We start from the raw sequence: 27,208 nt of genomic DNA, 5'->3' as shown, positions 1-27,208 counted from the left end.
AACCAAAAGAACCATACGTATGTTAATCGTTACATCTATATGTGACAGGTTAAACTGTTCGCTGCCACAGTACAAGTCTGTCGGTCTAAATCTCACCACCTCTAGCCATGTTTTTCCTCACACTGACCCTGCATCTTGTCGGTTTCCACGTGTTTCTGTGGTTTTGCTGAGAAAGAATCTCATAACATCCCACCTGTTTGTTCTGCAGGCCCCTAATCTCAACTCCAATCTTGCACACTTTTTAAAATAAAAATTGTCTCGCTCTTATATTCCCATCCCTTATGGAATCAGCAACTTAACGCTCACCACATCATGTGCGTTTGGAGGCTTGAAGACAGCCCTATCAAAGAATTGAAGCAGTGACATCAAATGGGGATTCAACATTTCATCATATGTAACTTTCTCGGATAACTTGTTATGGGCTGATGTATGTCAAGGTTATGGACTTTACCTTCTCTGCTCTTTCAGTAGACCTTTATCATTGTGGACATAATTCATTGTCAAAACACAGGTGTAACTAATAACAGTAATTATAAATGTACTCCAATTAAGTGCTACATTACCAGGCCCCTATTGTTTCCCCAGTGGCTCATTGTCATGGCTGTCATGAAACAGAGCAATCTTTAATGTTATTAATTACACCTGTGCCTTTCCTGCAATGCTGTATTAAAATGTCCAGATGCACTCGCATCCTCTCACATTCCCAAGAACTCCATATACTTTGCTGGAGGTCGTCATTGTGTCACTTGACCATGTAATTGTGATTTTAGCAATTACAAACCGCGATAGAAGTGATTAGGGGTGTGATCAGATTAAACTCCACCTCACGTTCACCGAGAATGGACTTTACAGTGAAGTATGGAGCATCAACATCCTGTGTCTAGTAATATAACTTTTGAAATCAATATTTGTATATTCATAGATTTAGGATTTTTCAATAAGGGATTTACTTATTTATTTTTACCAGGTGATTGAACTGCAGATACAAATGATCGTTTTATGTGTCTATTACACAGTATAGTCACAAATACTGACAAAAGGAACAATTCTCTGAAATAACTGGGACATGTGTTATATGGAAAGTGTAAAAAGTACACCATCATCTACATTAACATTTCAGCTTAACCAACACTACAAAATAGCTGGCTGGTAGTTAAAAAATACATTTACTCAGCTACGAAATGCAAAGTGTTTGTGTTATTTAGACTGCACCTTCCTGTTTTAGGCGAACGGTGGGACACTGTCTCTTTAAGACAAAGGGATACTGTCCCTTTAAGACGTTCACCCGGTAGTGAGACGCGCTCTGTCATCATGCGCGAGTGCGACTCTGAGGTTAACTCCAGTCATAACAAAACAAGAGGTGGTTTCCTTATTCTCCCCGAGTATTTACAACTTTAGACTTTACACTTGAAACGTGCTCTGCGCAGGCGTGAGAGGACGGTGCAGTAAAAGAGAGTGGCACACAGAGTCATGACTGATAATAGCGCAGTGTCAGTGCTGGAGCGTCTTCCTGAGCATTAGTAAACTGAAAGCAGAGACTGAGGTAACGTTAGGAACGACAACTCAATTTAACAGTGAACCATGTCAAAACCGGGCACTGACGGGGGGCCGTCCCAGAGTGGGGCGAGGCGGTTCATCAGTGGAGTAGTGGAAGGTGAGCAGACTGGGAAGCCAGTGTTATCATGATATCATCATACATCATGTTGATATAACGTAAAGCTGATGATACACGGGGCATCTTGAGCAGTGTTGCTGGGCAATCTTGCTATTGGCAAGTCCGATTATGTTTTGAACGGATAGCGGTGGTGCTGGAAGGGGATTACGGTAGTAATCTTTTCTCATTACCATTGACAGCAACATTACCCAGCACTATTGCTCTAAAAGTTGCTCTGTGTATCATCAGGTTAACAGCTCTTCAGTCAGCAGACATCCAAATGAGACTGCTATGAACTGCAGATATATTTTGAGGATATCAATCATGCATTGATCACTTCTGGTCAGGTGATATCATTTGGTGCATAACTTGACCTTTGCTTAATGCAGGTTTTTATGGGCGGCCATGGACTATGGAGCAAAGAACAGATCTGTTTAAAAGGTATGTGGCCTCTTAGGGAGCTTAAAAGTCACATGAAAACGGAGCCTGTCCCAAAAAAAATGGGCAAATGGGTGTCCGCTGCTGATGTTTATTTTATGTCCACCTTTAATTCAGGGAATAAGCTTAACAGCACTGAACACCCAATATATAACAAACATTAATGTATTTGTCTACATGATATTGGCATCAGATGTCTCCCAGTGCCTAGTTTCATTTGCATTTTTTTAAACACAGAACTGTATTCATCATGTACACTGCTGATGTTTCACAGAGAACAGAAGTGGGGTTTGAACACGTACCTCTACGCCCCCAAGGATGACTACAAACACAGGATGTACTGGAGGGACTTGTACTCTGCCGAGGAGGCCGGTGAGTTTCACCTCTTCACATGTTGTCCTTTTTCATCATCAGGTCGCAAAGCTCGCTGTCTCTTGGAACTGGAGGGTGGCCTGAGACCTGCCAAGAACCACAAATGTGCAGCCTCTGAGCAGAATAATGCATCTGTAATTGTCAAAGAACCCAAAACGGAGATCACATTTTCTCTTTGATTAGTCCCCTATATTCACTCACATGAACGTAAAACACAATGTAGTCACTAAACTTCCTGCAAGAAGGATTACATGTTGGCATCAAACCACTTAGAAACACAAGCTGTCGCTGTTAAACTGTAGTTATTTCTCATTTTGCATCTGTGTCATATCAAAGTCCCATCCTGAGTCATCGTTATCTCCTTAAAGAGGCTCAGTTTGGAGCCTCTCCTTTTGTTAGGTGGATGCATCTTATCAATAAAGTTACATACGTAGGGGCAGGGATGATGTGAAGCTTGACCTGTTAAAGCTATCACGTCTCCAAGCGTATACCAGAACAGACACTATCAGTGGACTTTGGGTCGTCACACATTATTATATTTGTACATTTGCATAGTGATGTTGGAACGTGAACGAGAACAAACAGGGCTGACTGGGATTTTTCCTGGCGTTTTCATGATCATAGACACTACTTGAGCATCTAGGCATTGGAAAAGCATGTGGATCCATGATTGTTGAGAGCTGTTGGTTAACCAACAATCCAAACTGGGAACTTGTGCGTCATTTCCTTCCCATTAGACAGCATTTACTGAAGATCTTTCTGTGCCTGGGAGAACAGTTTTATTTTTATAAGATTTCTTTTCTCATCTCTTACTCTTTCCCCAGAACAACTCATTGCCCTGATATCAGCAGCTCAACAGCACGACGTAGAGTTCATCTATGCAATCTCTCCTGGCTTGGACGTTACTTTTTCCAACCCCAAAGAGGTTGCTGCCCTGAAGAGGAAACTGGATCAGGTAGGACTTTGTATGCCAAGATGAAGGGTGGAGAATGGAGAGATAATTTAATCTCCGCAGTATGTAGCTTTATGGCTCTCTGAGGGGTTGTTTTGGACACCACATTTTTTTTTATTTAAAACATGCAGCAGTAAAATAAAAGCATTTGATAAACTGCAAGTAGGTCAATGGGCACCTGATGGCACTGACACTGCTGCAGGTACTGAGTTTAATTCCTGGTGGAATAACCCTTGGGAGGATGCTCACTGTACGGCATGTACAGTATGTGTTACACTCTGTATATACACAGTGTAACACACTTAAAGTGAGCAACATTTCCAAGTTTAATTTTATCATCCGAAAATGAAATTTACTTGGTCGGAAACGAGGAAAAACTAATTAATTGTAAGACCTCCAAATCTCAAGCTGTCCTATTTCTGCCTCAGGTGAGGTCATTTGGCTGCCGGTCTTTCTCTTTATTGTTTGACGACATCGAGACTGAGATGTGTCCAGCCGATAAGCAGGCCTTCAGCTCCTTCGCCCACGCTCAGGTGGCCATTACTAACGCAGTGTACCAGCACCTGGGAGAGCCTGAGACCTTCCTCTTCTGTCCTACAGGTCAGGCAGTAGTAACTGTTTGCCCCCTTCCTGATTTGTTATTTTTTTGGATTTTCCAAAAATATTTAACAATAAAAACCTTCATTTAAAAACTGCATTTTGTGTTTACTTTTGTGACAAACATGCAAAAAAATAAATCAGGAAGGGGCAAACATTTTCACAGCACTGTATACACTGTGTAATACATCTATTTTACATAATAAGCTTTTTTTCTCCTTCTTTTGTAACTCGTTCTGTCCCTGTAACTCCAGATTACTGTGCTGCATTCTGTACTCCCAGTGTGTCCCAGTCCTCTTACCTGCACACTGTGGGTGAGAAGCTGCTGCCTGGGATCGACATACTGTGGACTGGTGAGGCTGCACTGAACTAGCATCTCACGGTACCTGCGCTGATGTGTTAAAACCCTACAGAGTGCAGTTTCATAACACATTTCTCTGTCTCTCTAATTCATTTAGGTCCCAAAGTGGTATCCCACAAAATATCTGTTGAGTCCATAGAAGAGGTGTCCTCCGTCCTGAAGAGGGCACCAGTCATCTGGGACAATATCCACGCCAACGACTATGACCCCCAAAGGCTTTTCCTCGGACCCTTTAAGGTACAAGATGGTATTGTAACGTGTGCTCCTGTCTGACCCCAGGGATCTGTCTCCAGAAATAATTAACATTATCTTCTATTAGGATCGTCCCACCGAGCTGATTCCCAAACTGAGAGGAGTGCTCACCAACCCCAACTGTGAGTTTTACCCAAACTTTGTGGCTATCCACACCTTGGCAACATGGTGTAAAGCAACCACTGAAGGAGGACAGAGGGATGTGGAAATGGGTGAGTGTCTTTAAAGACTCTGTGCTGCCTTTGATTGTATCCAGCTGCTTTGGAAAATATGCAGACTATTTGCTTTTACAATATAGCAATTTCTACTTCCATGTTTTTTTTTTCCAAAGCACAACATAGGCTCTTAGAGTGCATTTTCCTCCTCCCAAAACCACTTAAATGCACCAACAGAACAGGATTATATAGATATAGATTGATGTTACAATGGTATTTCAAGATGTATGTTTGGGGGTCCAACCTGAAGAATAGAGATGGCTGTGCACCCCTGTCACAAAATGTTATATCTGCTTGTTCCCACATTTCATCAGTGTTCCAACTCAGGATAACATTTTCTAAGGTTTCCCATTTACATCAAATGGAGTCAGAAATATGTGACATTGGTGGAAACACTGGGTTGTCTCATTGTCTCTGACCTCCATCATAGGTGATGAGGAGCAGGACCCCTGCTACAGCCCCCAAAGAGCCCTGATCATGGCCCTCACTGACTGGCTGCAGGAGTTTATGAGCACCGACCAACCTGGAGGTAGAGTTCCGAAAGAACAGCAAACAGTTTAATGATATGAAAAGGCAGAGATGGGGTGGGTATCATGTACAGTAAATCATCGTTCCTGGACCTTGTCGTTCTCCAGCTCGTCTCAGGAAAGAGGCGTCAGATGAGGAGCCCATGCAGACTGATATGGGAGAGAGCGCCTATGTTCCTGGACCTGGGGAGAACCGGCTGTACACAGCAGAGCCCCTGACCCTGGATGACCTGAAGCTGCTGTCCGAACTCTTCTACCTACCGTACGAATACGGGCCGACAGCCAGGACCATGCTGCAGGAGCTGGACTGGCTCAGGAACCACAGTCCGGCCGCCACTGAACAGACGGACAAGGTAGTGTTGCGTGTTTCTGCTATTTAAAAAGCGAATAACGTTGTGAATAATGTTCTTTATCCAGTACATTTATGCTTAGGCACTGTTTTTCAGACAGCAGAGTGGTGCTCCAGAGCGCAGCAGTTCGATGACATGTGCGAGGCCGTGGTGCAGATGTTCAATCGTCTCTCAAATGCCCCAAACCGCAGCATTCTGTACGACCTCTACAACTACATCTGTGACATTAAGAGTGGGGTCGGTCTGGCTCGAGCCTATGTGAAAACACTAGGTGGGAAAACTCTTGTAATGATGGTCGAACAACACAGGCTGGTGTGAAAGGAACATGTTGGGGAGTAAAGCTGTTGTAGGCATGTTAAAGGAGAAAAATACCTCTTGTTTCTGCTGCATCTGCTACTTGCGAGTGATTAAGGCTGAAGACAAACAGGACTCGGTGGTGTCTGTTAATTTTCAATAGGGAGCAGCGTGAAAGAAAAGTAAAATCAGAGAATTTGTACCCAAGCTGGGAAAAAAATAACTGCAAAGAAACCAATCACACCAGGCGTCTGTGTATTTTCATCACTCAACAATTAATTTGTTCCTTCTTCCAGCACGTCACAATGCAGAAGAAGGCTGTCACGCTGATGAATTGATTACCCCAACATGTCTGATTACAGGAGACATCTAAGAGAAATATGTAAATGTGCAAAGTAATGATCCATTCAAACATAATAAGCTCTTACCCTAAAGCCATTTTTTTTTTTATGAAATGAGTCCCATTAGAACATGTAGAGAACAATTCCTGCAACAACTCTCAATCCTGCGACTACAAAAATCATGGAGGTATTACAGAATTCATTACAATATATAATGAAGGCAGAAATTGTAGTCGGGAAGAAATTCATGAGATTGTAAGGGCAGGATCTCCACTGCTATAGCAGTCATGAAATTAAGCAGTAACGCCTGCGATTAAGGCAATGGTGGATATGCTTACCAGCGTTTTTAGGTTTTTAAGTTGCAGAGGTGCCATGCGGCTTTGCCACGTGCAGTGTGTCTGGGTAACACAACAGAGTCATCGGTCGTGTGAATTTATGCAGAGTAATACGGCCTCTGATTCATGCTTGTCATAATGGTTGTCTGTAACCACATTTATGACAAATGTTAATCCATAACCATCCTTAAGCTTCAAATGCTGTGTTTGCTTCCCATAGGAGGGCAGGGTCAGCCCTCAGCCCAGCTAATGAACAATGATCCTGAGCCCTGGGGCTTCAGAGGTGGCCTCTCTGGAGAGTTCCAGGTAACTTCATCATTGCAGTGTATAAAGACAGGGACACATTTTAAAACATCATTTTTCTAGATTAAATCTGCCAGTTTTTCCACCATGTGTACAGTGATAGCTGTGATTAATAGGACAAGGTATTGTTATCTCAATCATTTTTCAGAGTCAGTCTACATGAATATACAAATAATATACTTTACATTTGTACTTGCAGAGAATGCTGCCCTGTCACGGAAACAGGGACCTCTTCAGACATCCTCCCACGACGGCTGTTTACTGCATACGGCCGTACTGCCCCGATGACAAGGTTAGCATGGGAGATCCTCTGGACACTTGATACATTTTTGTTCGACGTCAGTAGTGATGTAACATGTTTTGTGTCCTAGATGGAGGTGCAAAGGATTTTCAGGGAGATGCAGAGAGCAGGAGAGGGCAAAGTGCCCCTGATGACGCAGCCTCCACGCATCTGTGATGGGTAAGAAAGAATCTAATTTCTCTCTGCAGCATTTATGCTTTCATACCTCAGTCTTAACTTTCCCTTGTCCCCACTGCAGCCTGTCAGCAGGTGAAGTCTCACCTTCCCCTCACTGTGCTCTTGTCCTGGAAGATGACACTGGGATGTGTGGTTACGCCCTGGCACTAACTGATGCCAAACCAGCAGCAGCCAAGATTCAGGTGATCAAATGCGATATCTAATCGTTTTCCAGAATACCAGGTGAAGAAAAAAATGTTAAATTACTATTTTGTTTGATCTCATACCTCTAGAGGGCAGTAGGTGACTCAATGTTTGAGGACTTCCCCTCCCTGGTTACCATGCAAGTGCTGCCCAGGGTCACTGATCCCTCTCCAGCAAAGCGCATGATTGGTCAGCTGTTGTCCTCCATTAGGAGCAGTGGTAGGTCTTACTTTTTTCCCCCCAAATACAATACAGCCAGGAAGGTCGTCTTTCCCTCTCTAAAGTAACCTGGAGGACAGTCCTGGAGACATGCGATGGCACACAGAGCAGTGTGACCTCAACTCTTATCAGTATTCAGCAGAAAATATGCTTTAGTTTGATAAACTCTTACAGGTTTAAATATAAAACCTCAAACACACAGCAGTCATTAGAAAAACAAATCCAGTTGCCGATGGTACAAGCACAGTTATAAATCTGCAGGCACCTAAGCTGTGCAATAACACTGGCTGGGTCTGGTTTTGGGTCTGGCTTTGAGTCACTGATGCTGCGTGACATTGTCTCAGTAACATAATTCGTCCTTTCTTAAGACTATAGAGAATAAAGATTAGATTCCCAACACCGTCTTTGTTTCCTTTTCCATAACTTTCAAGGTTCCAGAGGAGCGTTCTGTGAGCTGAGGCAGAGCGATCGGAGGATGCTCGACTTTTACACAAAACTGGGCTCCTTTAAACCAATAAACACGGCTGGTCTACCTCAAGACATCATTGCCATGGGAACAGGCCTGTGAGCAAGATCAATCACAGGGATTTCCCTCAGGTTTGAAATGTTTTGACATACAACTGTGAGAATAACTGCAAAGTTTACAGCATGCCAAACTAAAAACCGCCGCCATTATTAATCAATTAACATCATTAGTTGTGTAATTTGGTGATAATCACCATTTGCCAATGTCCTCCTACATTAGTCAAGAAATGCTTAATAAAATGTGTGGAACAAAGTACTGCATCATGTGAAGTGTAATGTAACACTGATTTTATAGACATAAAAATTTGAAAATATATAAATTTTTAGATAATTGTTGTTAAACCCAGCACAATAAATATGTTAACATTATGACTACAACTGTTTAAAGTTTGATTTGTTGCATTAAAGAATACGACAACATTCAGGTAATAGTAGATATTTTAATTATTTGTGATTTGAGGATACAAAAGGAATATAATGATTAATATTAAATAAAATAGCTGGTGTTTCACTTGTTCTCTGGCTTGAGAAGCTAATGATATTCAGTTCAACATATGTGAGCCAACAATTGACCTGAGGCCTGTACGAAGCGAGGTAACTGGCTTATCGAGGTAACTTCAGGAGTAACTTTGTGACGTCAGGTGTAACTTCCTAATTAAACCGTACAACGAAAGGTGGGTAAGAAGGTATGCTGTCATGGCAATTTAAGCCGCACCTCTAAACCGCTCAGAACACGTTACCTTCATGTGACCCTGTATACATGAACAGGCTATTATAAGTGTGGGCTATACAACAGTGTTAATGAGAACTATCAATACATAGTACTTTATAGACTGTTAGAATCAATCATTGCATTCATACAGGTAGTCCTGCACACTGTCATTTAGGGCAAATTCATTAACAGGCACATTTCTGAGATGTAGCCAATGTGTATAACCGAATTATCCTAAATGTTTCACATATTTAGATTTTTACATGTCCAGAAAATACAGAGCCAGGGGATGGGGATAATAATCTGAGTAAAAACTCAATCTAGATGAAATTTACAAGCAAATTTACTCCACTTTATGCAAACTCCAATCAACTAAGCAACATCTTAATTCACTGTCGTAGTGCCTTTTAACACCAATCTAGGCGGTCAGTTTGTCAACCCTGACTTTCCTTGATAACCCAGAGTAAAGTCTGAGTAGGTTAAACTCCCTTCATAGTACAGGCCTCTGCTCAGAAAAGCTTACGCAGTTTACGATGCAGACGTTGATCTGCATCAAGAGACTTCACTGTGTCGTAAGAGATTTGATAAAACACAAAGCGATGAGTATGTTAAATATTTCAAGTAATTCAAGGACATTCATTTCTATTTTTGCAAATATCTGATCTTTTTTTCACCTTGTTCCCCTGAGAGTCTGGCCAGCAGAGTTTGGCTGCAGGAGAAGAGAGCCACATTACCTGGTGTTTGCTGTTACGCCTCTGTAATATCAGTAGTGTCTAATCAAACCACGATGTTCATCTCAAGGCTTAGATAAAACTATCAATCTACCAGCACAGATATAAACTAGTTAAGACTTTAAAATGTTTAAAATCTTATCAGGTGGTGACTAACTAGTGACAGTTTATGGGTGATCGCCGGTCACAGATTGGCTGACCATAACAGTCGCACATGGTCAATCATGGGCGACACATCATTGTCCTCCCCGGGTAGTGATGGTATGGCATTTCCTACCCTTTTACCTCATCAAGTATCATAAACTATAATTATGTATATTTATAACTTTGGGTCATACGACATTATTGCACAGTAAAACTGAGAGGAGAATGTAATATTTAGCACTCAAAACAACAATGCTGCATGTATATAGATTTTGATGTTTTGCCTTCAGGAATGTGTGCACCTTCAGCGCCGTCCTTGTCAAATAAACTCCAGCCCTTCGTACTTTACATCCCCTATCTTTGTCTCGGGCATCAGCACTCGACCGTCTAGAGTAAATGCAATGATGTAGGTGGCAATCCTGCCTGCATCTTCTTCAGATTTCAGGGCCAGAATGATCTGATCGTCTGTGTCTGGAACAAATTTAAACGAGGAGAAGCCGTGGGTTGGGTTGAGCGGTCCGACGTGCCGCACTGTTACGGAGCTGAAATCTGCGGGGCACGACAGGAGGAGGTTGGTGGCACGTCGCTCGTCTGCAGTCTCTTCGTAGTGCTCGCGACTGGCACGGCGAGGGAGAAAGAACCAGCGCTGGAGACGCTCGCTCCACGCTGCTGACTCATGTATGAGGTAGCCTATAGAACAAGAACAGTTATAGAAGGTGTATGAATTACAGAGACTGTATATAATTGTCAGTGACAATCATGGGTGTAATTTTCACTTTTCTAAATCCTATTTTTCCCCCTGCTATTACAGGATTAGTTAGTCAAAATCCAAATAAGAGCAGCTCAGTTCATTCCAAACCATGGCTAAAGGTTTTCCTGCAGAAACCTTTTCTGCCCTGGGTTTTGCCTCCCAGACTATGTGCAAGCTATAACTACCCTCTTATTGGTAGAGATTGGTGCTGCAGTGTGCTTGTCATCTCCTCTTTTGATTTACAGTTTTGTTTTGTTTTTTTAGCAAAAGCTGCAAATACAACATCTTACAATGAAACTAAATGTGATTTTAAATATGGTTAGTGCAATCACAACACACAAATTTAATTCAATGTTTGTTTGTTTTCTGGATTATATAACCACTAAGACCTGAAACCAAAACTATACCCTTGGTGCCAATAATACAGATACCGATTCAGACATTGTTGTGTGTGTTTGGACAGGACAATAAAGAAGAAACCAAAACAATTTGTCAGAACCTGGTGGTTGGATCCCTGTTGCGCCCCGCAGGGCGTTGTAGTACGGCACCCAGTTCTCATGCGCCACGTCACCATGGTAGCCAACAACTTTCACCCACTCTGGGTTGTTGTTGACGACTACCCCAGAGGTCGTGGTCCACTCCTTCCCCAGGCCGCCGACATACAGGTGCTCATCTTTCACTGCCAGCCACTCTGCCTTGAATCCTTCACACAAAACAAGGACTGATTTGTAAGAAGGCGTGTGAACCTCTTAAGCCATACTTGCTTTTAACTATGTGTTTGTAAGATGGCCGCCGGGCATATCCTGAGTATAGGTTGTGCATGTCTCCAGAAATTAATGCTACGCGTCTGCAAGATGAAATTCACCACATGAACGTGGGGGCAGTATGTCAATCTGACCGGCATGTCAGCCGCAATCTACTGTTCCACAAACAAGCCCAGGTGGTGGCGGTATGCAGTTGGCCTACGCATTGTTAAAAAGCAAGTATGTTGGGGGCTTTAAAACACTTGTTTTTGTGTTGCCAATTGTTTTCTACTGATTTTCCAACTATAGTGGACAACATACACTGACACAATTTAAGTCTTTGGACTACATTTTGTAGTTTATAGTTTTAGACTTCAGTGCGAAGTTGTGCTGTTGAAGGAAATCAAAATATTCACTTTAAACCAGTTAGAATAGTTGAAATGTTGCTCAAAAGGACCTACATGTATGCAAGGAATAGAGGCAACACGTCTATTGGAGACTGACCTTTGGAGACTGAGCCGTCACCATCGGGTAATATAACCCAGGGGACAGCCTGGTTGCCCTCGATCCTGTACACCACGCCCGTACGGTCGTCCACACTGTACAGGTGACCGTTGAACACCACCAGCTCAGATAGCTCCATACCTGCAGTACAGTTTGTGAGAACACAAATATAATGGATATATGCAAAGAATAATAGATCTGTGTGTGTGTGTGTGTGTGTGTGTGTGTGTCCCTCTACCTCGTCCTTTCTCAGCCAGATGACTCTCCAGAGTGTCCGTCTCAGCATCCCACTCTACCCCCAGTCTGTCAGCGCTTTCTGAAACAGTCAGGTAACCTCTTTTCATGTAGCTGAACCATGTCTGATCCTTAGAGCTACGCGACGCTGTGTCCAGGTCTGCAATCACACCAATACGGTAGCGGATCCCGTGCTTTGTCTTCTCCGGTGGACTTAACGGATATGTGTAATTGTAAGGTTTTCCCCTTTTCTGGAAGCGGGGGAGGCTTTGTGCAGTTTGTCTGTTAGTGTCCCTTAAGACATCATCATCACCCTCACTGTACAGTTGCAGAGGGTGAACCCTGTTGCGGTGGTAAGGTCTAGTTGCAGTGTCTCTGTCTCCTACTGTCCGGTGCAGGTATAACATGAGCACTAAAGCCAGCAGGGTCGCCACAGTGATCGCCCGCCATTTGGGGTGGAAGCGTGAGTCTGATGTGGTAGCTTGAGTCATGGAGGCCAAGGCCAGGGGGAGGCCTCGGACAGCAACACCGAAGGAGGTCATGGAAGTATCGTCTTCATCCTCACTGTCAGGCTTGGACTGGAGGTGATCACCATTATAGCCTGGGATTGAGCATAGAGAGGCACATCAGCAAAGAGGCACGATGGAGGATGTGGTCTATAATAAAACTGACAATAAGAGAAGAGTGCCAATGCAAAAACTGTAAGAAAAGAAGACATTAAAATAACCAAAAATCAGTATGCATAATTACAGGATTTCTTTAGTTATTCAAATCATGTGTCAAATTGTCACGTTAGTGTTCATTACATGGTACTGTACAGAATGACCTGGAATAGTTTTCAGTAGACAAGATTCAAATGATTATTTGTATCTGCTTTGTATTGTTAATCTCATAAAAGATCTTTATAAAGTTTGCATAAAAACAATAGCTGGGGAGGATGAAAGAATGAACAGGGCGGAGGAGAACAACATGTTCCTATTGTTCTTTGTTCAAAACAGAGCTTTGTTGTGCTGTTCAAGCAAAACCACTAATATGCATATGGAGTAGGTAGCTGGCACGTCCTACTTCCTCGGCACGACAAGCCTATAATTGACCTTGCACTGTTCTGATGTTTTGTCAAATTATTTTGTCCTCCTGAGTTGCAAAGATATTTGTTTGTAAACTGAAACTGCATTTCACTAGTGCCTTAAGGGAAAAAAGCCAACCCTGGTTTCTTTTAGTGATTTTCATGTTTTCACTTGAACAGGAGTCAATGTTTTATAGAAAATGTGTGCCACCTCGCGTGAAAAAGAATATTTCCAATAACATCATTAAAAATGAATACACTTACATATTATTTAAGAATAACACTATTTCACCCAGAAAACGCCACATGTTTAATGAGTGTGACTGTTGTTTAGACACTCTACTAACTACATTGATCACGTGGAAAGATGCGTCAGGATATGGGAGGCTTAACACCTCTTTCAAATAATGTCCATGTTCCTATGTGGATTAAGTGAAATGCATGGGATGCATGGATCAATGGGTAAAGTGAAAGATTTATCATGTTAGAAACAAAATAGTTTTTCTCAGTTGCTGGGAGAATTATTTGTTAATAATTTTCAAGTGCAACCAGTGGGTAGAGTAAATAAGCTTTATTACAGTCATAGATTGAGCTCCTTCAACCTACATGCACACATAATGTGGTTTCTCCCTGTTTAAATCATTGTAAAGAAATAATGGCCAATATTATAATTTCTGAGAACATCACTTCTCTGTAATAGCAGTAAAAGAAAAAACAACAATGCTTAAGTTTACTACATCAGCACATGCAGTGCTTTCCTGAAAAATTACACCTCTCTAACAATTCTGAATAACTGCCTGAGATTAAAACGTATAATTATAGCATAATATTACAACCATCTCAGCAGGATAACATAACAATACAGTTTCAAAATAAACGGGATCTTACACATTTATGGCAAAGCTGAAGCAATGTCTAGGTGGAACTGAAGCAGCAGAGCACTTGTGTAATTAAACAGAGAAACCATCACCATTTAGCAACCCAAAATAAATGTTACAACAGCGTCAATAAAATGTCTGTCTCTGTGAGAGCAATATTATCCTTAACGACTATTTTCTCAAACATAAGGATGTAACACAAACCAGTTCGTAGAAATATGTAGTATTACTGAAGTGGACCACACAATCTTATATCACATCTGGCTGGCAAGAAATACTTCTTTCCCCTGACCCTCTGTCTAAACAAGTTAACACTCCTCAACTAACATCCTTTTTAACATGCACACATAAAGTTGTCAAACTCTTGGCCAACAAATGTCTTCATTGTCACTAGTATGCACGTCTCCTATTTCCCAGCCCTACAGCACAGACCCCAACACAGCCTCTCTGTACCCTGTATGAAGAAATTCTGTTATTCACCCTTTCTTCGCCTCTTCTGTCCTGAACACGCTGTAACCATCATGTTGTTCTCCTTCTCATGCAGCCCATAATAAACTCCACGTCCCTACAGCCCTCTGTCCCACATGAACAACTGATCTCTATCTCACCAAGTCTCCTCCTTTTCTATCCATTACACTATCTCAGGTTTCTACTCTTTCAGGTTTCTACTCTCTCCTCCAGAAAGAAAGCCAGGCTTCACTAAAAATTTAAATGAAATCTAGGTCAATGCGGAGGAACATGTTGGTCATCAAAACCAAACCTGTAAAAGGTATCTGAGTTTTAATACAAGTGGGATGATAAAATAATATCAAAATATAAGTCCCAATCCCCTGGATGACTTTAATACAGCTAAGTTTCCGATTACCTTTCACTCCAAGTGAAAATAAAGCTAAAAATGCATGCACTTTTTCTCCATCTATGTTATTTGCGCACAGCTTTCAGAGGTGTCTCAATATCTTTTTATGGCATTTTCATGTATTGTATGTCAGTTTGAATGGTTAAACGGGGGAAAAAACACTCATGAAAGACCACAAGTATGAAACACTGACAAAAAACCCCCAACAAAGTGAAAAAAACCCACCTGTATTTACCATTAACAGAGAGTAATTCTTATTAAAGTAGAAGTTGCAACAGATGCAAACAGGTAGTGGAGTCATCTCTTAACTCACGATTGACCAATAACATTACAAGGACATGTTCCTACCGTGCAGAGAGCTGATTAAAACAATGTGCAGTTCTTGTCCACCGTAAGTCTGCTTTAATTGGTGATGTAACTTAGCACTGAAGCTCGTTTACCCTCCCGTAACGTAAAGCACATTTCTAAACTTTGACCGGCTGTTACACAAGTAAACAAAACGTTAAACCTCAAAACTTTCAACTACTTTAACCACACGTAAATCTACAGATTTAACTTCGACGTACTTAAGCACAATATAGTTGTCAGTTAGCTAAACACATGCTTAGAGCTACAAGTTACAAGTATCGGAAACACCGGTTTCATTTAAAACGGTTAGCCACGATGAAGCTAACATCAGCTAGCCTCTTCAGCTTGTTAGCATTAACCTCTGCCAGGCAAACGTTAACATTATCAACACTGGACACGAAGCTGAACTGAGTTAAGAGTTCACCTGGTCGTCATTTCGTGACCTTTGAAACCTCAGGCCTTACCTGGTGCAGAGGGTCTTAAAGCCAAGCGCTCGGTTGGCCATATTTGACGGGCTGTTTGGTGAGCAGTCTCCCTGTAATTAGCTCCTCCTGTCTGGACGAAACAACTGAACTGATGCGGTTCAACATTCAACTCACAGCCTGTACAATCAAAAACTAATATCCAAACAATGCCTTACAGTGGCATAACTGATATTTAAACACTCCGTATAAATACCACTATATATTATTGATTACAAGTTCACAAAATGGGTGAAATGTCTAGCCATGGGCGGACTAACCTTTCAGAGGGGTCTGGGTTATAAATAGCTGTTAGGCCCCTCAATCCTTGACCTCATTAATTATCTGGTCTTTATTTACTCATTGATATAAATGAGTCTGACAAAATATTAGTTTAGCTACATGTACATAATAAACTGGCAACTGAGTGTAAGTGGTGACTTCATTATTTACCCAGAAATCAACCAGCACTCCTATTGGTAGAGCTAGCCTTGGTTTTCTGTGTCTCTTTGTGTCAGTGTGATTAAATGAAACTTGAATTGGAAATATGCCCCATGTGAGCCCAGTATAAACTAAAATAAATGTCTTAAAACTAGATTTCAAGACAGGGCCACAAGATCAATAATGAAGTATCAACCTTGCTTTAATAGTGTACTTAAGTGGCACAAATTCTACTTTTGTCACAGGGCTGCATCTTATTTGGGAGCAATATAACATTCAACAGTGTTTCCTCAACATGCATTCGGTGCGCCGCTGCTGAATCACGACGCGAGCACAGCAGCACTCAATGCTCGGCTCGCTTCCTCTCCTCGTTCTAAGCAGAACACACGTGACAGATGGTGTTATAAGAGCAGCGTAACTCTGAATCAGGAGGTGCGTAGCGAGTGTTTGATTGTCTGAACGGCAAAAAGTGAAGGTGAACGCGAATGGAGGAAAATATTCTGACAGTAAATGTAAGGTGTCTGTTACAGTGTGTCAGCTTCTCAAGACCAAGAAAAGTCTGTCGTTTCCCACCTGCTGGAAAAGTGAAGCCGGTTAGCGCTAAGTTAACTAACATCTTCCCTCCCCTTCAGACTGCGCAGCTGAGCAGAAAAACTTCTACAGCAGTTACATGGCTGCTATGTAACTTAACAGTAGCTCAATTTATTGAAAGTAACTGGAAGCTGTATTTTATTACTGCCTACTTGTCCAATGTTGCGAACATCAGGTATAAACTTAGATTAAACTGACGTAGCCTGCAGCTCTGTCCTGTACAGACTGATTAAATTATTTTTCAGTTTTCAGTCTGAAAAAGTGGTTTTGGAAAAGAAAGGACGGAGGTGACCGGAGGAGCTGAGGTTAGTAAAGCTAAGCACTGTCCCCCCCGCTGCTGAGAAAAATCCTAGAGGAAACACTGATTCAACTAGTTGCTACATATGTAGGACTATCAAATTATATCTGATCTCTAGACACATACTTATATAAACAACCAGTCACAGAATTTCTCAAATATAAATATTTATTGTGATTATTCTCTTTATAATCTACAGTCATGATTAATAGAACACTTTGTGTAAACAATAATGTAAACAATTATTTAAGATGCTAGAATGAGGGCAGTACGTAACAGTGTGTATCAGTTAACAGTGTTCTTCTAATGTACTAGGATGAAACCAAGAGTGCAAATATATAGTTTTCATTAAAGTTCCCCAGGTGAGATATCAGAATTGTATAGGTTACAATAAAAAGCTACATTCACTTTGTATGATATGTCCGTTGACAATATTTTTGCCTTACCCATGTATTTTAATGCTGCAGACTGTCACAGGAAAGAAAAAAACAAAAACAGACAGACCCACCCTTTTACAAAACACTGGAAATAACCCAAAACTAACCCTCCTCTCTACAACATTTAGTATGCAGTGTAAAAGTATTTCCTTACAATAACACTGTGCATTATAGTCATTAAATATTCTGCTTGTGACTGATTATGAGCGGGGTGACCTGTAGTATAATTTGCAACAATCATCTTCCTTGAAGTGACTCAGTTTTAGGCACATAATGTTTTCACAACATGTTAACATGGTTGGAACATATAAAGTTTGTTTAGGGTATTTTCTATCTAGCAGTATCTATAGCGGACAAAGAGATATAACTAATGAAACAGTAAACAAGACAGTCAAAAACAATCCATGCCATCTTATTGTTGATCACTCAAATTACATTGTACAAACCTGAAATAATGCATATTTTATTAGTATCGGTGCACGATGACTCTGTTCAGAGGTGTATGTTGATACAGAGGTATGTAGATAGTAGATGATGGATCCGCCTTAGCTCTTCCCCATCATCTTTAAGAGAAGCTACAGAAAAATAAATAAATTAAAACACCACTGTTTTAACAACAAATAAAGTGCTTAACCTTATAACCTTAAATGCTTATATAGTAATAATATACTACAGTCCATAAATGCTGAATTTTGTGAAAACTACCAAAACTTGGCTGGATATTTCATAAAAATGTGTCTTACAGTTAACAAGATAATGTTTAAGCAGGTTTAAGACTTTTGCTACTGTGCAGTAAAGCTCATTCTCATAACTTCAAGTTATTTGTTATCAGCAAAGCGCCAGGTTGTACATTAATATTGTTATGCTCAGAGAAAGAAAGAAAGAAAGAAAGAAAGATTGCATCAGCATCCATTACGACTTTTTTGTAGCATTCTGTACCTTTGTTAGGTGGTATTCCCCATCAACCAGTTGCTCAATGATACTGAAGTGGTCTGTGTTGGGCACATCTTCCATGGTCACATCAAGTCCTGAGGCCTCCAAAGTCTTTAAATCCAGAAGAAAGAAGTAAGGAAATAGTACATATACGCAACCATTTCAAAAATGCTAATTGATGTATATTGTATGAAACATGATTATAATTCATTTACACTGAAATTTAATTTGTCAGTTCATTTTACAATTTGATCAGTGAACAACAGAATACTTTCATCAACAAATGAGAGGTTACAGCAAAATCAATTGCTGACAAAAATGTGGGTTCTTGATTTATTGCTTAAGTTTGTAATCAAAAATACCAAATTTTCTCTGGTTCTAGTTTCTCAAATGTGAAGGTCAAGATGTGTTGATTTTCTCTGTTTTACATTATTTAAAATGACATAACTTTGGGTTATTTGCTGGTTGTGTCCACAGGGCCCCTTAAATAAGCTCTATCAGCAGCACTCACTTTGTAATATTCTTCCGACTGCTTGCGAAACTCCGGTGAGTCGTTCTCAGCGACGGCCACAACGATGTGGCAGCTAGAGAAGGAGAGTTTGAGCTGAGGGACCAATTTGCTGGGGCTGTTCCTCACCGCCACCTCCCTGCCAACAGGAAACAACCCGGGGGACAGAGGAGTCAAATACTGACTGGCACGACAGACCAGCAGGACAATTACACACACATACACAGTTCTCCTCCACAAAGACAATCACAACACTCTTGTCACAGTTCATTTATAAGCACACACACACACACACACGACTGCAGGGTTTCTCAACCTTATCGGGATCATAGGCCCATTTTTAGGTCTGACAAATTTCAAAACATGACCAAGTTAAATTAAATTAAAGGAATTCAAAATGTTTTTTCTTAATCTTTTTTTATAGAGCACTTTTCAAAATCCATGTTACAAAGTGCTTCACAAGGGCAGAAAAATAAAACAGCCATAAAACCATCAGGTTTTAAACGAAAACAGATAAAAACAAGAAGTTGTTTTTGTAAGAAATACCAAATAGGAAAAAACATTAAAGGTGGGATTAATTTTTCTAATTCAATACACATCTTTTTCTTCTAATTCAGCTAATATCTCCTCACGGTCCGCAACTGTAACGACAGTTTGCTGACCCACAACTTGGGTAACATTAGTTACTTTACTTGCTGTGTTGTTGTTCACTCTATATCATGGTACTGGATTTGTCCAGAATCACATACCCCACCTTTAAGACTGATATTCTCAGAAGTCTCTTGCAAACAAATTTGTACATCAAGTAGCTCCAGCCCCAAGGTTGAGGAAGTCTGGATTACTGTGAGTAATAAGATTAAGAAAGGAAATTGAATTATCCCTTTTACATCTTGTGAAATTCTGATTACTGTAAAACCCTGATTATCTAGTCGGTAATCCGATTATATGCCATACCGCTTCCAACAGTACTGCACCGATTGAACACTGCCCTCCTGTAATATTGTCAGACGATGGACAGAACAAAAAGAATTAAAACTGCAGCAGAACCAGAGATACGTCTTTTTATTCCTCTAATTCTTCTTCCTCCTCGTAAAAACCTGACACCTACATTACACACAATGCAACTGGGGGCGGCATTAGCTCAGTCTGTTCGGACTTAGCTTGAAACCAGAAGGTCATCGGATCGGGTCCAGCACGAATCATTACATTTATTCCTTTAGCTGATGCTTTTATCCAAACCATATATGTTGCATGCCTCTGGAGCAACTAGGGGTTAAGTGTCTTGCTCAGGGACACAGTGGTGGATGTGTCACAGTGGGGAGTTGAACCCAGGTCTCCCACACCAAAGGTATGCATCTTATCCACTGCACCATCACCACCCCGATGTCCCAATGAACCCCAATGAATGCCGAAGGTGTTCCCCACTTATATTTTGGCCCGTTGCTTTTAGGAAGTGAAATAGTTCCAATGCTCTTTCTGTTTGATTAGGACCATCACCCACCAGAGTTTTTACAGATAATAGATGAACTCCCAGAACGTTTAGGCCAGTGAATAACAATCTCCTTTCCTCAGCATATCTCGGACAGAACATGATGACATGCTTGACAGACTCCTGTACTCCACAGACTTGACACTTGCCGTCCCTGTGCTTTCCCACCAGGAACAACCCATTTGCCAATCCACAATGACCCAGTCTTAATCGGGCCAACTTAATCTGATCCATCCGAGGCATTTTCCCTACCTAAACTTGCCCTAGCAGCCTCATCAGCAGCCTCATTCCCCTCAACCCCCACATGAGCTGGAACCTACAAGAAACACACACTACACCCACTGTGACACATCCACCACTGTGTCCCTGAGCAAGGCCCTGAACCCTGAACTGCTCCCTGGGCACTTTCAACTGCTCACACTATTCTACCGCTCCTCATCGAACCTGGAACTTTCCCGGAGTTATTAGTTGGAGGAGCGGCAGCTGTGTTTGGGATTCTCCAGAGACGCCGAAGGGGAAAACGTGCTGGTGCACTGGTTAAACTGAGACAGCGGGGTTTACGCACTGCGCTCCCTTCTATCCACCTGCCGAATGTCCGCTCTCTGGCCAACAAAATGGATAAACTGCTGCTCTTCTGTGCAGACCAGCTGGCCCCCATCTTCACACAGATCTTCAACAGATCACTGGAGCTGTGTGAAGTTCCCTCCTGCTTCAAACATTCCACAGTCATCCCTGTTCCCAAAAACCCCTCCATCTCTGGACTAAATAACTAGAGGCCTGTCGCCCTGACATCTGTAGGCATGAAGTCCTTTGAAAGACTGGTGTTGGCCCACCTGAAGGACATTACAGACCCCTTGCTGGACACCCTGCAGTTTGCCTACTGGGCTAACAGGTCAGTGGATGATGCTGTCAAATGCATTACATCCTGCAACACCTTGATTCTTCAGGGACATATGCAAGGATCCTGTTGGACCTCAGCTCGGCGTTCAACACCATCATCCTGGACATCCTCAGCACCAAACTCTCACAGCTCACTGTGCCAGCCTCCACCTGTCAGAGGATCACACACTTCCTGACTGACAGGAGTCAGCAGGTGAGGCTGGGGAACATCACATCCAGCACCAGTGCTCTCCCCACTGCTCTTCTCCCTCTACACCAGTGACTGCACCTCAGGAGACCCATCTGTGAAACTCCTGAAGTTCGCTGACGACACAATGGTCATCGGCCTCATCCAGGACTATGAGGAGTCGGCCTACAGACAGGAGGTTGATCTGGTGTGGTCAGAACAACCTTGAGCTTAACACACTCAAAACTGTGATGTGTGAGCCTATGATTGATTTAATTACTGTATTATTGTATTATTGTATAAGTAAGCACATCTTGAGCATTAAACAATCCAAATTCAAATTCCTCGTATGTAAACTGATTCTGAACCACCAACAGTTCATTCAGATATTTGGATGTGTTAATGCTCAGAGCTGCCAACTCTCACACAACTGACACTTTTCACACACTCATCAATTTTCTCACACAGTGACAAACAAATGCATAACTGACAACCAACTGGTGCGACAACAGATATGATGGCACATGATGTCACACATTAATTTTCTCTGGCAGTGAACATCAAATAACTTAATAATTTTTATTAATTCCTAGTATTGTTTACTATTTTATCTTGTTTGCAATTAGTTAGAAAATTTTATCTACCTTATTCTTACAATTTTCTTACAATTGTTTGCTTCAATGTCCGTGATTTTATTTGCATCCAGTGCAATTCACAGAATCACTTAGGGTTAATCTTTGTTGTTCTTAGCATTACTCCTAATTTCATCTGATTTCAATAATTACTGATATGTGGCAATGCCTATCTACTTGTGCAATGCACCATGTTAAATCTATAGAATAGACTGTACTCGTGTGTGATTTTTAAGTCCGTATGCTGTTACTGCTTGTTACTGCAGCCTTGCACGGTACTGTTGCCCAAGATACATTTCCCTCAGGGGACAATAAAGTTTATCTTGATCTTGATCTGACAAAAATACGCAATGCCTGAGAGCCTACCAGCATATTTTTATATTTTGAAATATCTGCCGCCTGCCGACATGTCCACCATAAATTGGTGCAGGAAATTTCCACCATAATGCAGGAAATGCTCTTGAGGAGCTCCCTTAGACCCCCACTTGATGTGTCCCCTGTTGTTGAAGCAAAACCTACACTCTTGCATTTCAGCAACAAAATGACTCCATGTATTCACTACAGTGCAAAATTCCCTCGAACGTTTTGAACTCCTGATTTAGGCTATGATGTCTGGAGGTTGGCAAGTATGCTGATCATTGATCATAATACTTATCACTGACCATGATTATTGATTTGGTTTTTCATATAGGCTATACATGCTGTAAAACTGTGTTCTTTTTTAAACAAAATAAATAGGACTGAAGAGTGAAGTCCCAGACCCCTCTGGTGGGTACTGAATACCCAAATCTCACTTCAAACTAAACTGTAAAGTCGGCAGCCCTGGTTATGCTAGTAGTGGCAACTGTAGCCTCAAGCTGAGATGAGGAGCGGGCTACAGAGGTCTGTTAAGATCACTTCTTTCTAACTCCACACGCCCAGATTGTTTTCATTTTTGTTGTCCTCAGACCCAGCTGACCCTAACCCTTAAGTAAAAAGCGAGTAACAATCCGATTACTATAGTACAGTACAGTACAGTACAGTAGTAAGGAACGTACTCTGTCATCTTCAAAGGCTCGTTGACGTAGGTGGACAGGATGGGCAGGAGGTCATATATGCCACTGACAAGGAAAGCACCTAGAAGACAATTAGAGAAACAATTAAAAAGACAAAAGTATATCAGCTTTCCAGCATGTCTATCTCTAGCCTTGTTTTTCTTCTTCTTCTTCTTCTTCTTCTGTTCCTTTCCGGCAGACTAGGCACTGTTAGTTCATTGCTGCCTCTCACTGGTGATAAAGACAGTCTACATTAAACCTCCCCCTGACCTATATTTTGGCCCGTGGCTTTTAGGAAGTGAAATAGTTCCAATGCTCTTTCTGTTTGATTAGGACCATCACCCACCAGAGTTTTTACAGATAATAGATCAACTCCCAGAACGTTTAGGCCAATGAATAACAATCTCCTTTCCTCAGCATATCTCGGACAGAACATGATGACATGCTTGACAGACTCCTGTACTCCACAGACTTGACACTTGCCGTCCCTGTGCTTTCTCACCAGGAACAACCCACTTGCCAATCCACAATGACCCAGTCTTAATCGGGCCAACTTAATCTGATCCATCCGAGGCATTTTCCCTACCTAAACTTGCCCTAGCAGCCTCATCAGCAGCCTCATTCCCCTCAACCCCCACATGAGCTGGAACCTACAAGAAACACACACTACACCCCCGCCTCTCTAATCTATAAACCCTTGTTAAGATGTCCCCGACTAAATCTAACCTTGCCCCTCCTCTTTCTCCCCCTATCGCCATCAAGCCAGATAGTGAGTGTAGCCTTGTTTTTCGAGAGACAGCTAGCTCAAATAGTGGCATCGGCAGCTACTAGTGGCATTTCCGGTGGCAGCTTGAGATGTGTATGGATAAGAAAGATTCAAACAGCAGCCTACAAATAGCACAGTGGTAAATCATTATTTTTAGGCCAGATGATCTGTAGGACATTTCTGATGTGTCTGTTGCCTGAGCTGCTAAGAAGCTGACAGCAGAATCAGGTTAGAACAGAAGGGGATGCAGATTTAACGCTGGGCTGTGGGTGAATGAAGATGGTAACCAGGTTACAAATTAATCCTTAATAATGAAAAAACAAATGAAATGAAGAACAATAAATACATCTGTATGGGATTTAAAACAGTTAACAAAGACACAAACCAGACATTCATTTTAATACTGCCACCTGCTGGTAGAAAGCCGAAACAGCTCTATTACTATGAAAACCACATTAAATATGAATTTAATATTAAATATAGTGCTAACAGTAACAACTCTGCACACACAATAATTACCTAGGTTAAACTACCAACTGTATTGCACCAAACAATGCGTACATTAAACATGACTCTTGCTGTTTACATGAAGAAATGCACAATATTATAGACACTGCATAATAAACTACTGTTGCTAACATAATTTCTCTCGGTTCAGGTTTATTGATTGATTGATTTGAATCAGCGGCATATGCCGGAAATGCCGCTGATAACCGAGGCAGATGCCGCGGCATCTCAAGCTGCCACCGGAAATGCCACTAGTAGCTGCCGACGCCACTATTTGAGCCAGCCCCTGCTGTGTTTTTCTGAGCATATTTGCTTCTTCGTCATTATAATGTATGTAATTCGTCCCGTTCCACTGGATGGACCTTACCTTTGATCTGAGGAGTGATGCTGTACTGCGACCAGTCAGTGGAGAGGACCATTGCGGCAAGGTGAGCCCCAGCAGAGTGGCCGCACAGGTACAGACCGCTGAGGGATTAGATTTGTGATGGTAGGAAAGAGAGTTTTAAAATTGCATTTTTAATGTAATGCCTTAAAATGAACTTGAAGCAACAAGCATGAGTACCTGATGTGAGAATACTGCTGAACAACGGACACAACACTCCTGCGTACTTGAGACACCATCAGGTCCATGTTACCTGAAAAAGAAGTGAAAGGGGGCACAGATAGAAGGCGGAGATTCCCAGTCCATTGTCATCCAACAACTTGGTGAGAAGAGACTCTACCTTTGGGGGCGATGTCATAGCCTACGGCAACCACCACTACACCTTTATCGACGAGTGGAACAGCCATGAATCCTGACTCCTCCTTGCTGTATGAGCACAAAAGCATCAACATGAAAACTCTATATCCGCATTGCAAAGCAGAATGGAGCATAACACTGTACCTGAGAAACTGCCAGTAGCCTCCATGTATGTAAATAACAAGGGGGACATCTGAAACAGAGGGAATCAGGCCTGTTAATCCTCACACATTATCTACGCTTCTGCATATTTGAAGCATGACAACCGGGTGGGGTGTGGGTGTCATGGCAGTCTGTACCCAGAGAGTTGGTGCTGGGTATGTAAACGTCCAATTTCTCTCCGTCTCCCTCCCCATATGGCACGTTCAGCAAAGTCTGAGCCAGACCACGGGCACGCTCTGTACCTGGACACACACAGTACCAAAGCATGACATCCTACTGGACACTGGGGGTAATCGATATGACGACATATACAGTGAAGCAGTATAACTTTGCCATTACGTTTGTTCCCCTACTTTTTTCTTTATATACAGTATTTCTAAGTGCGTTGGGTCAATGCTGCAAATCAGTGTGAGCACTGTTGGATTTTTAGCATCAATCTGATTACGTTTCTTGATTTGTCAGGTATTTTCTTACCTGGGTTATTAAATTAATTAATCTGAACAGGAGAAAGAGCATGCATTTTGTTTTTTTATATATCATATTATATTATTTAGGCTACACCCTCAAGAGATGGAAGTTGTAGTAAATCTTCACAAAGCCCATCAAGAACCGTTGCCAATATGTGACTTGTGCAGCCTTTACCTCAGAAACATATTTAGTTGTGAAATATAGGAGTGATAGGCTATAATTACGCAGCCTGCGTTTTTTTTTTTATCCCGTATCCTCTCTCTGGTTACAAAGCTTCGACAGGCAAACAGACATTTGTCGAGACACCTGTGTCCCTGCTCGCCTCAACCGGATTTCTGTGTATTGTTGCGAATTAGCGTCTAGCTTCAAAACAGACCGACCTTCCTTTACAGCCTTCACATGAGCCTTGATCACGTCGTCTGCCGACATCCTGCGCGACCATCGGCTGGGCGAATACTGCCTCTCAAGCTCCTGTCACAGGGAGAGACTGCTGTCAACCAGGCGGCCATGAAAGCCCAGACACCAACCACATAGAGCCGACGAGACACACAGTAAACATGGTCAACAGCGCCCTCCCCTGCTACTATTAACCACCTACTTTAGATAGGGCGTCGGTCTTCTTCGGCTTCTGTTTCTTTCAGGTGTTTTGCAGAGAATTGCATGCACCTCGCCAGAGGTAACACCATAGACTGTATATTAAAAAGGTTAACACTCATTTATGTTTAGAGGTGGATGCAAATTTCGGCAAGAAGCTTAGAACATCTGTTCTGCCTAATTTTGCATCCACCACTTAAGATCCCTTTCAGACTCTTGTGTAAATGCGGTTATCACCAAAGAAATTAGCTGAATCATAAGGAATGCTACATTTACTAAGTGTTATAAAATATTGCTGTCTCCCACTGGTGAGAGGGCGTCCCTCTCTTACTGTATGTTCCTTTAGGCCTAATTGTTCTAATGGGAACAGTTGGGCCAAACTACACAATTAAAGCTAGAAGAGAGAAAAAGATCAAAAGTCAAAACTCTTACATCTTTCTTCATTTCAGCCCAGTGCATCGTTGTATCTCTGGAAGTGACTAAACTCGCCTAGTGCGCTGGCAGACAAGTCCGAGCTACTGAAGGACTTTAAACTCATGACCCGAGCTGGAATTACACAATATGAAACACAATATCAACTGTCTCACGCTTTCCAACAGGCGGCAGACTGAAAACATGTTTACAGTCGCGTTAAAAGAAGGAAGAGAAAGATAATGCAGCTGTTTTCTACATCTGTTCCTCTGACTGGCCCACCATGTGACCACTATACAGTAGGCAAC

General features: G+C 41.9%; 3 protein-coding genes across 6 annotated transcripts; 1 reads left to right on the top strand and 2 right to left on the bottom strand.

Annotated features, from left to right (window-relative positions):
• Positions 1–1,299: 1,299 nt before the first annotated feature.
• On the top strand, positions 1,300–8,762 carry ogal (O-GlcNAcase like). The gene is made up of 17 exons (XM_038714148.1): positions 1,300–1,654; positions 2,044–2,095; positions 2,367–2,464; positions 3,289–3,419; positions 3,845–4,016; positions 4,268–4,366; positions 4,472–4,611; positions 4,694–4,838; positions 5,272–5,370; positions 5,477–5,721; positions 5,815–5,989; positions 6,909–6,994; positions 7,191–7,283; positions 7,363–7,451; positions 7,531–7,651; positions 7,742–7,871; positions 8,303–8,762. The coding sequence occupies exons 1-17, from the start codon at positions 1,582–1,584 to the stop codon at positions 8,437–8,439; spliced, it is 2,085 nt and encodes a 694-aa protein (XP_038570076.1). The 5' UTR covers positions 1,300–1,581; the 3' UTR covers positions 8,440–8,762.
• Positions 8,763–8,822: 60 nt separating this feature from the next.
• Positions 8,823–16,065, bottom strand: cant1b (calcium activated nucleotidase 1b). Of its 4 annotated transcripts, none has more exons than XM_038714155.1 (5): positions 15,828–16,065; positions 12,220–12,816; positions 11,982–12,122; positions 11,234–11,437; positions 8,823–10,673 (listed from the first exon to the last, which is right to left on the bottom strand). In XM_038714155.1, exons 2-5 carry the CDS (start codon positions 12,755–12,757, stop codon positions 10,303–10,305), a joined length of 1,254 nt encoding a protein of 417 aa, XP_038570083.1. In that variant the 5' UTR covers positions 12,758–12,816; positions 15,828–16,065; the 3' UTR covers positions 8,823–10,302. The 4 variants fall into 4 exon arrangements, with proteins under 4 accessions (XP_038570083.1, XP_038570084.1, XP_038570080.1 ...); XM_038714156.1 differs by lacking the exon at positions 15,828–16,065 and adding an exon at positions 15,364–15,724; XM_038714152.1 differs by lacking the exon at positions 15,828–16,065 and adding an exon at positions 15,241–15,268.
• A 1,239-nt stretch (positions 16,066–17,304) lies between these two features.
• Positions 17,305–27,075, bottom strand: afmid (arylformamidase). The gene is made up of 11 exons (XM_038714158.1): positions 26,922–27,075; positions 26,276–26,366; positions 25,565–25,669; positions 25,410–25,458; positions 25,249–25,334; positions 25,089–25,161; positions 24,894–24,991; positions 23,257–23,335; positions 19,036–19,171; positions 18,531–18,635; positions 17,305–18,166 (listed from the first exon to the last, which is right to left on the bottom strand). The coding sequence occupies exons 1-11, from the start codon at positions 26,946–26,948 to the stop codon at positions 18,137–18,139; spliced, it is 879 nt and encodes a 292-aa protein (XP_038570086.1). The 5' UTR covers positions 26,949–27,075; the 3' UTR covers positions 17,305–18,136.
• Positions 27,076–27,208: the final 133 nt, after the last annotated feature.

Source organism: Micropterus salmoides, unplaced genomic scaffold (assembly GCF_014851395.1).
Source record: "Micropterus salmoides isolate LMB-PRFRI ecotype aquatic unplaced genomic scaffold, ASM1485139v1 Ms_hic_scaffold_12, whole genome shotgun sequence".
NCBI classification, from domain to species: domain Eukaryota; kingdom Metazoa; phylum Chordata; class Actinopteri; order Centrarchiformes; family Centrarchidae; genus Micropterus; species Micropterus salmoides.
The sequence above is the reverse complement of the archived record's forward strand: the minus strand, read 5'-3'. Positions and strand labels throughout refer to the sequence as shown.

Coding starts and splice junctions, on each gene's coding strand:
- ogal (XM_038714148.1), top strand. CDS start 1,582: ATGTCAAAACCGGGCACTGACGGGGGGCCGTCCCAGAGTGGGGCGAGG. Junction 2,465..3,288: donor GTACTCTGCCGAGGAGGCCG/GTGAGTTTCACC, acceptor CTCTTTCCCCAG/AACAACTCATTGCCCTGATA. Junction 7,652..7,741: donor CAGCAGCAGCCAAGATTCAG/GTGATCAAATGC, acceptor TCATACCTCTAG/AGGGCAGTAGGTGACTCAAT.
- cant1b (XM_038714153.1), bottom strand. CDS start 14,682: ATGATGGTTACAGCGTGTTCAGGACAGAAGAGGCGAAGAAAGG. Junction 12,123..12,219: donor TCTGGCTGAGAAAGGACGAG/GTAGAGGGACAC, acceptor ACTGTACTGCAG/GTATGGAGCTATCTGAGCTG. Junction 11,438..11,981: donor TGACGGCTCAGTCTCCAAAG/GTCAGTCTCCAA, acceptor TTTTGTGTGAAG/GATTCAAGGCAGAGTGGCTG.
- afmid (XM_038714158.1), bottom strand. CDS start 26,948: ATGCACTGGGCTGAAATGAAGAAAGAT. Junction 25,459..25,564: donor ACCCAGCACCAACTCTCTGG/GTACAGACTGCC, acceptor CCTCTGTTTCAG/ATGTCCCCCTTGTTATTTAC. Junction 23,336..24,893: donor CATCACTCCTCAGATCAAAG/GTAAGGTCCATC, acceptor ATTGTCTTCTAG/GTGCTTTCCTTGTCAGTGGC.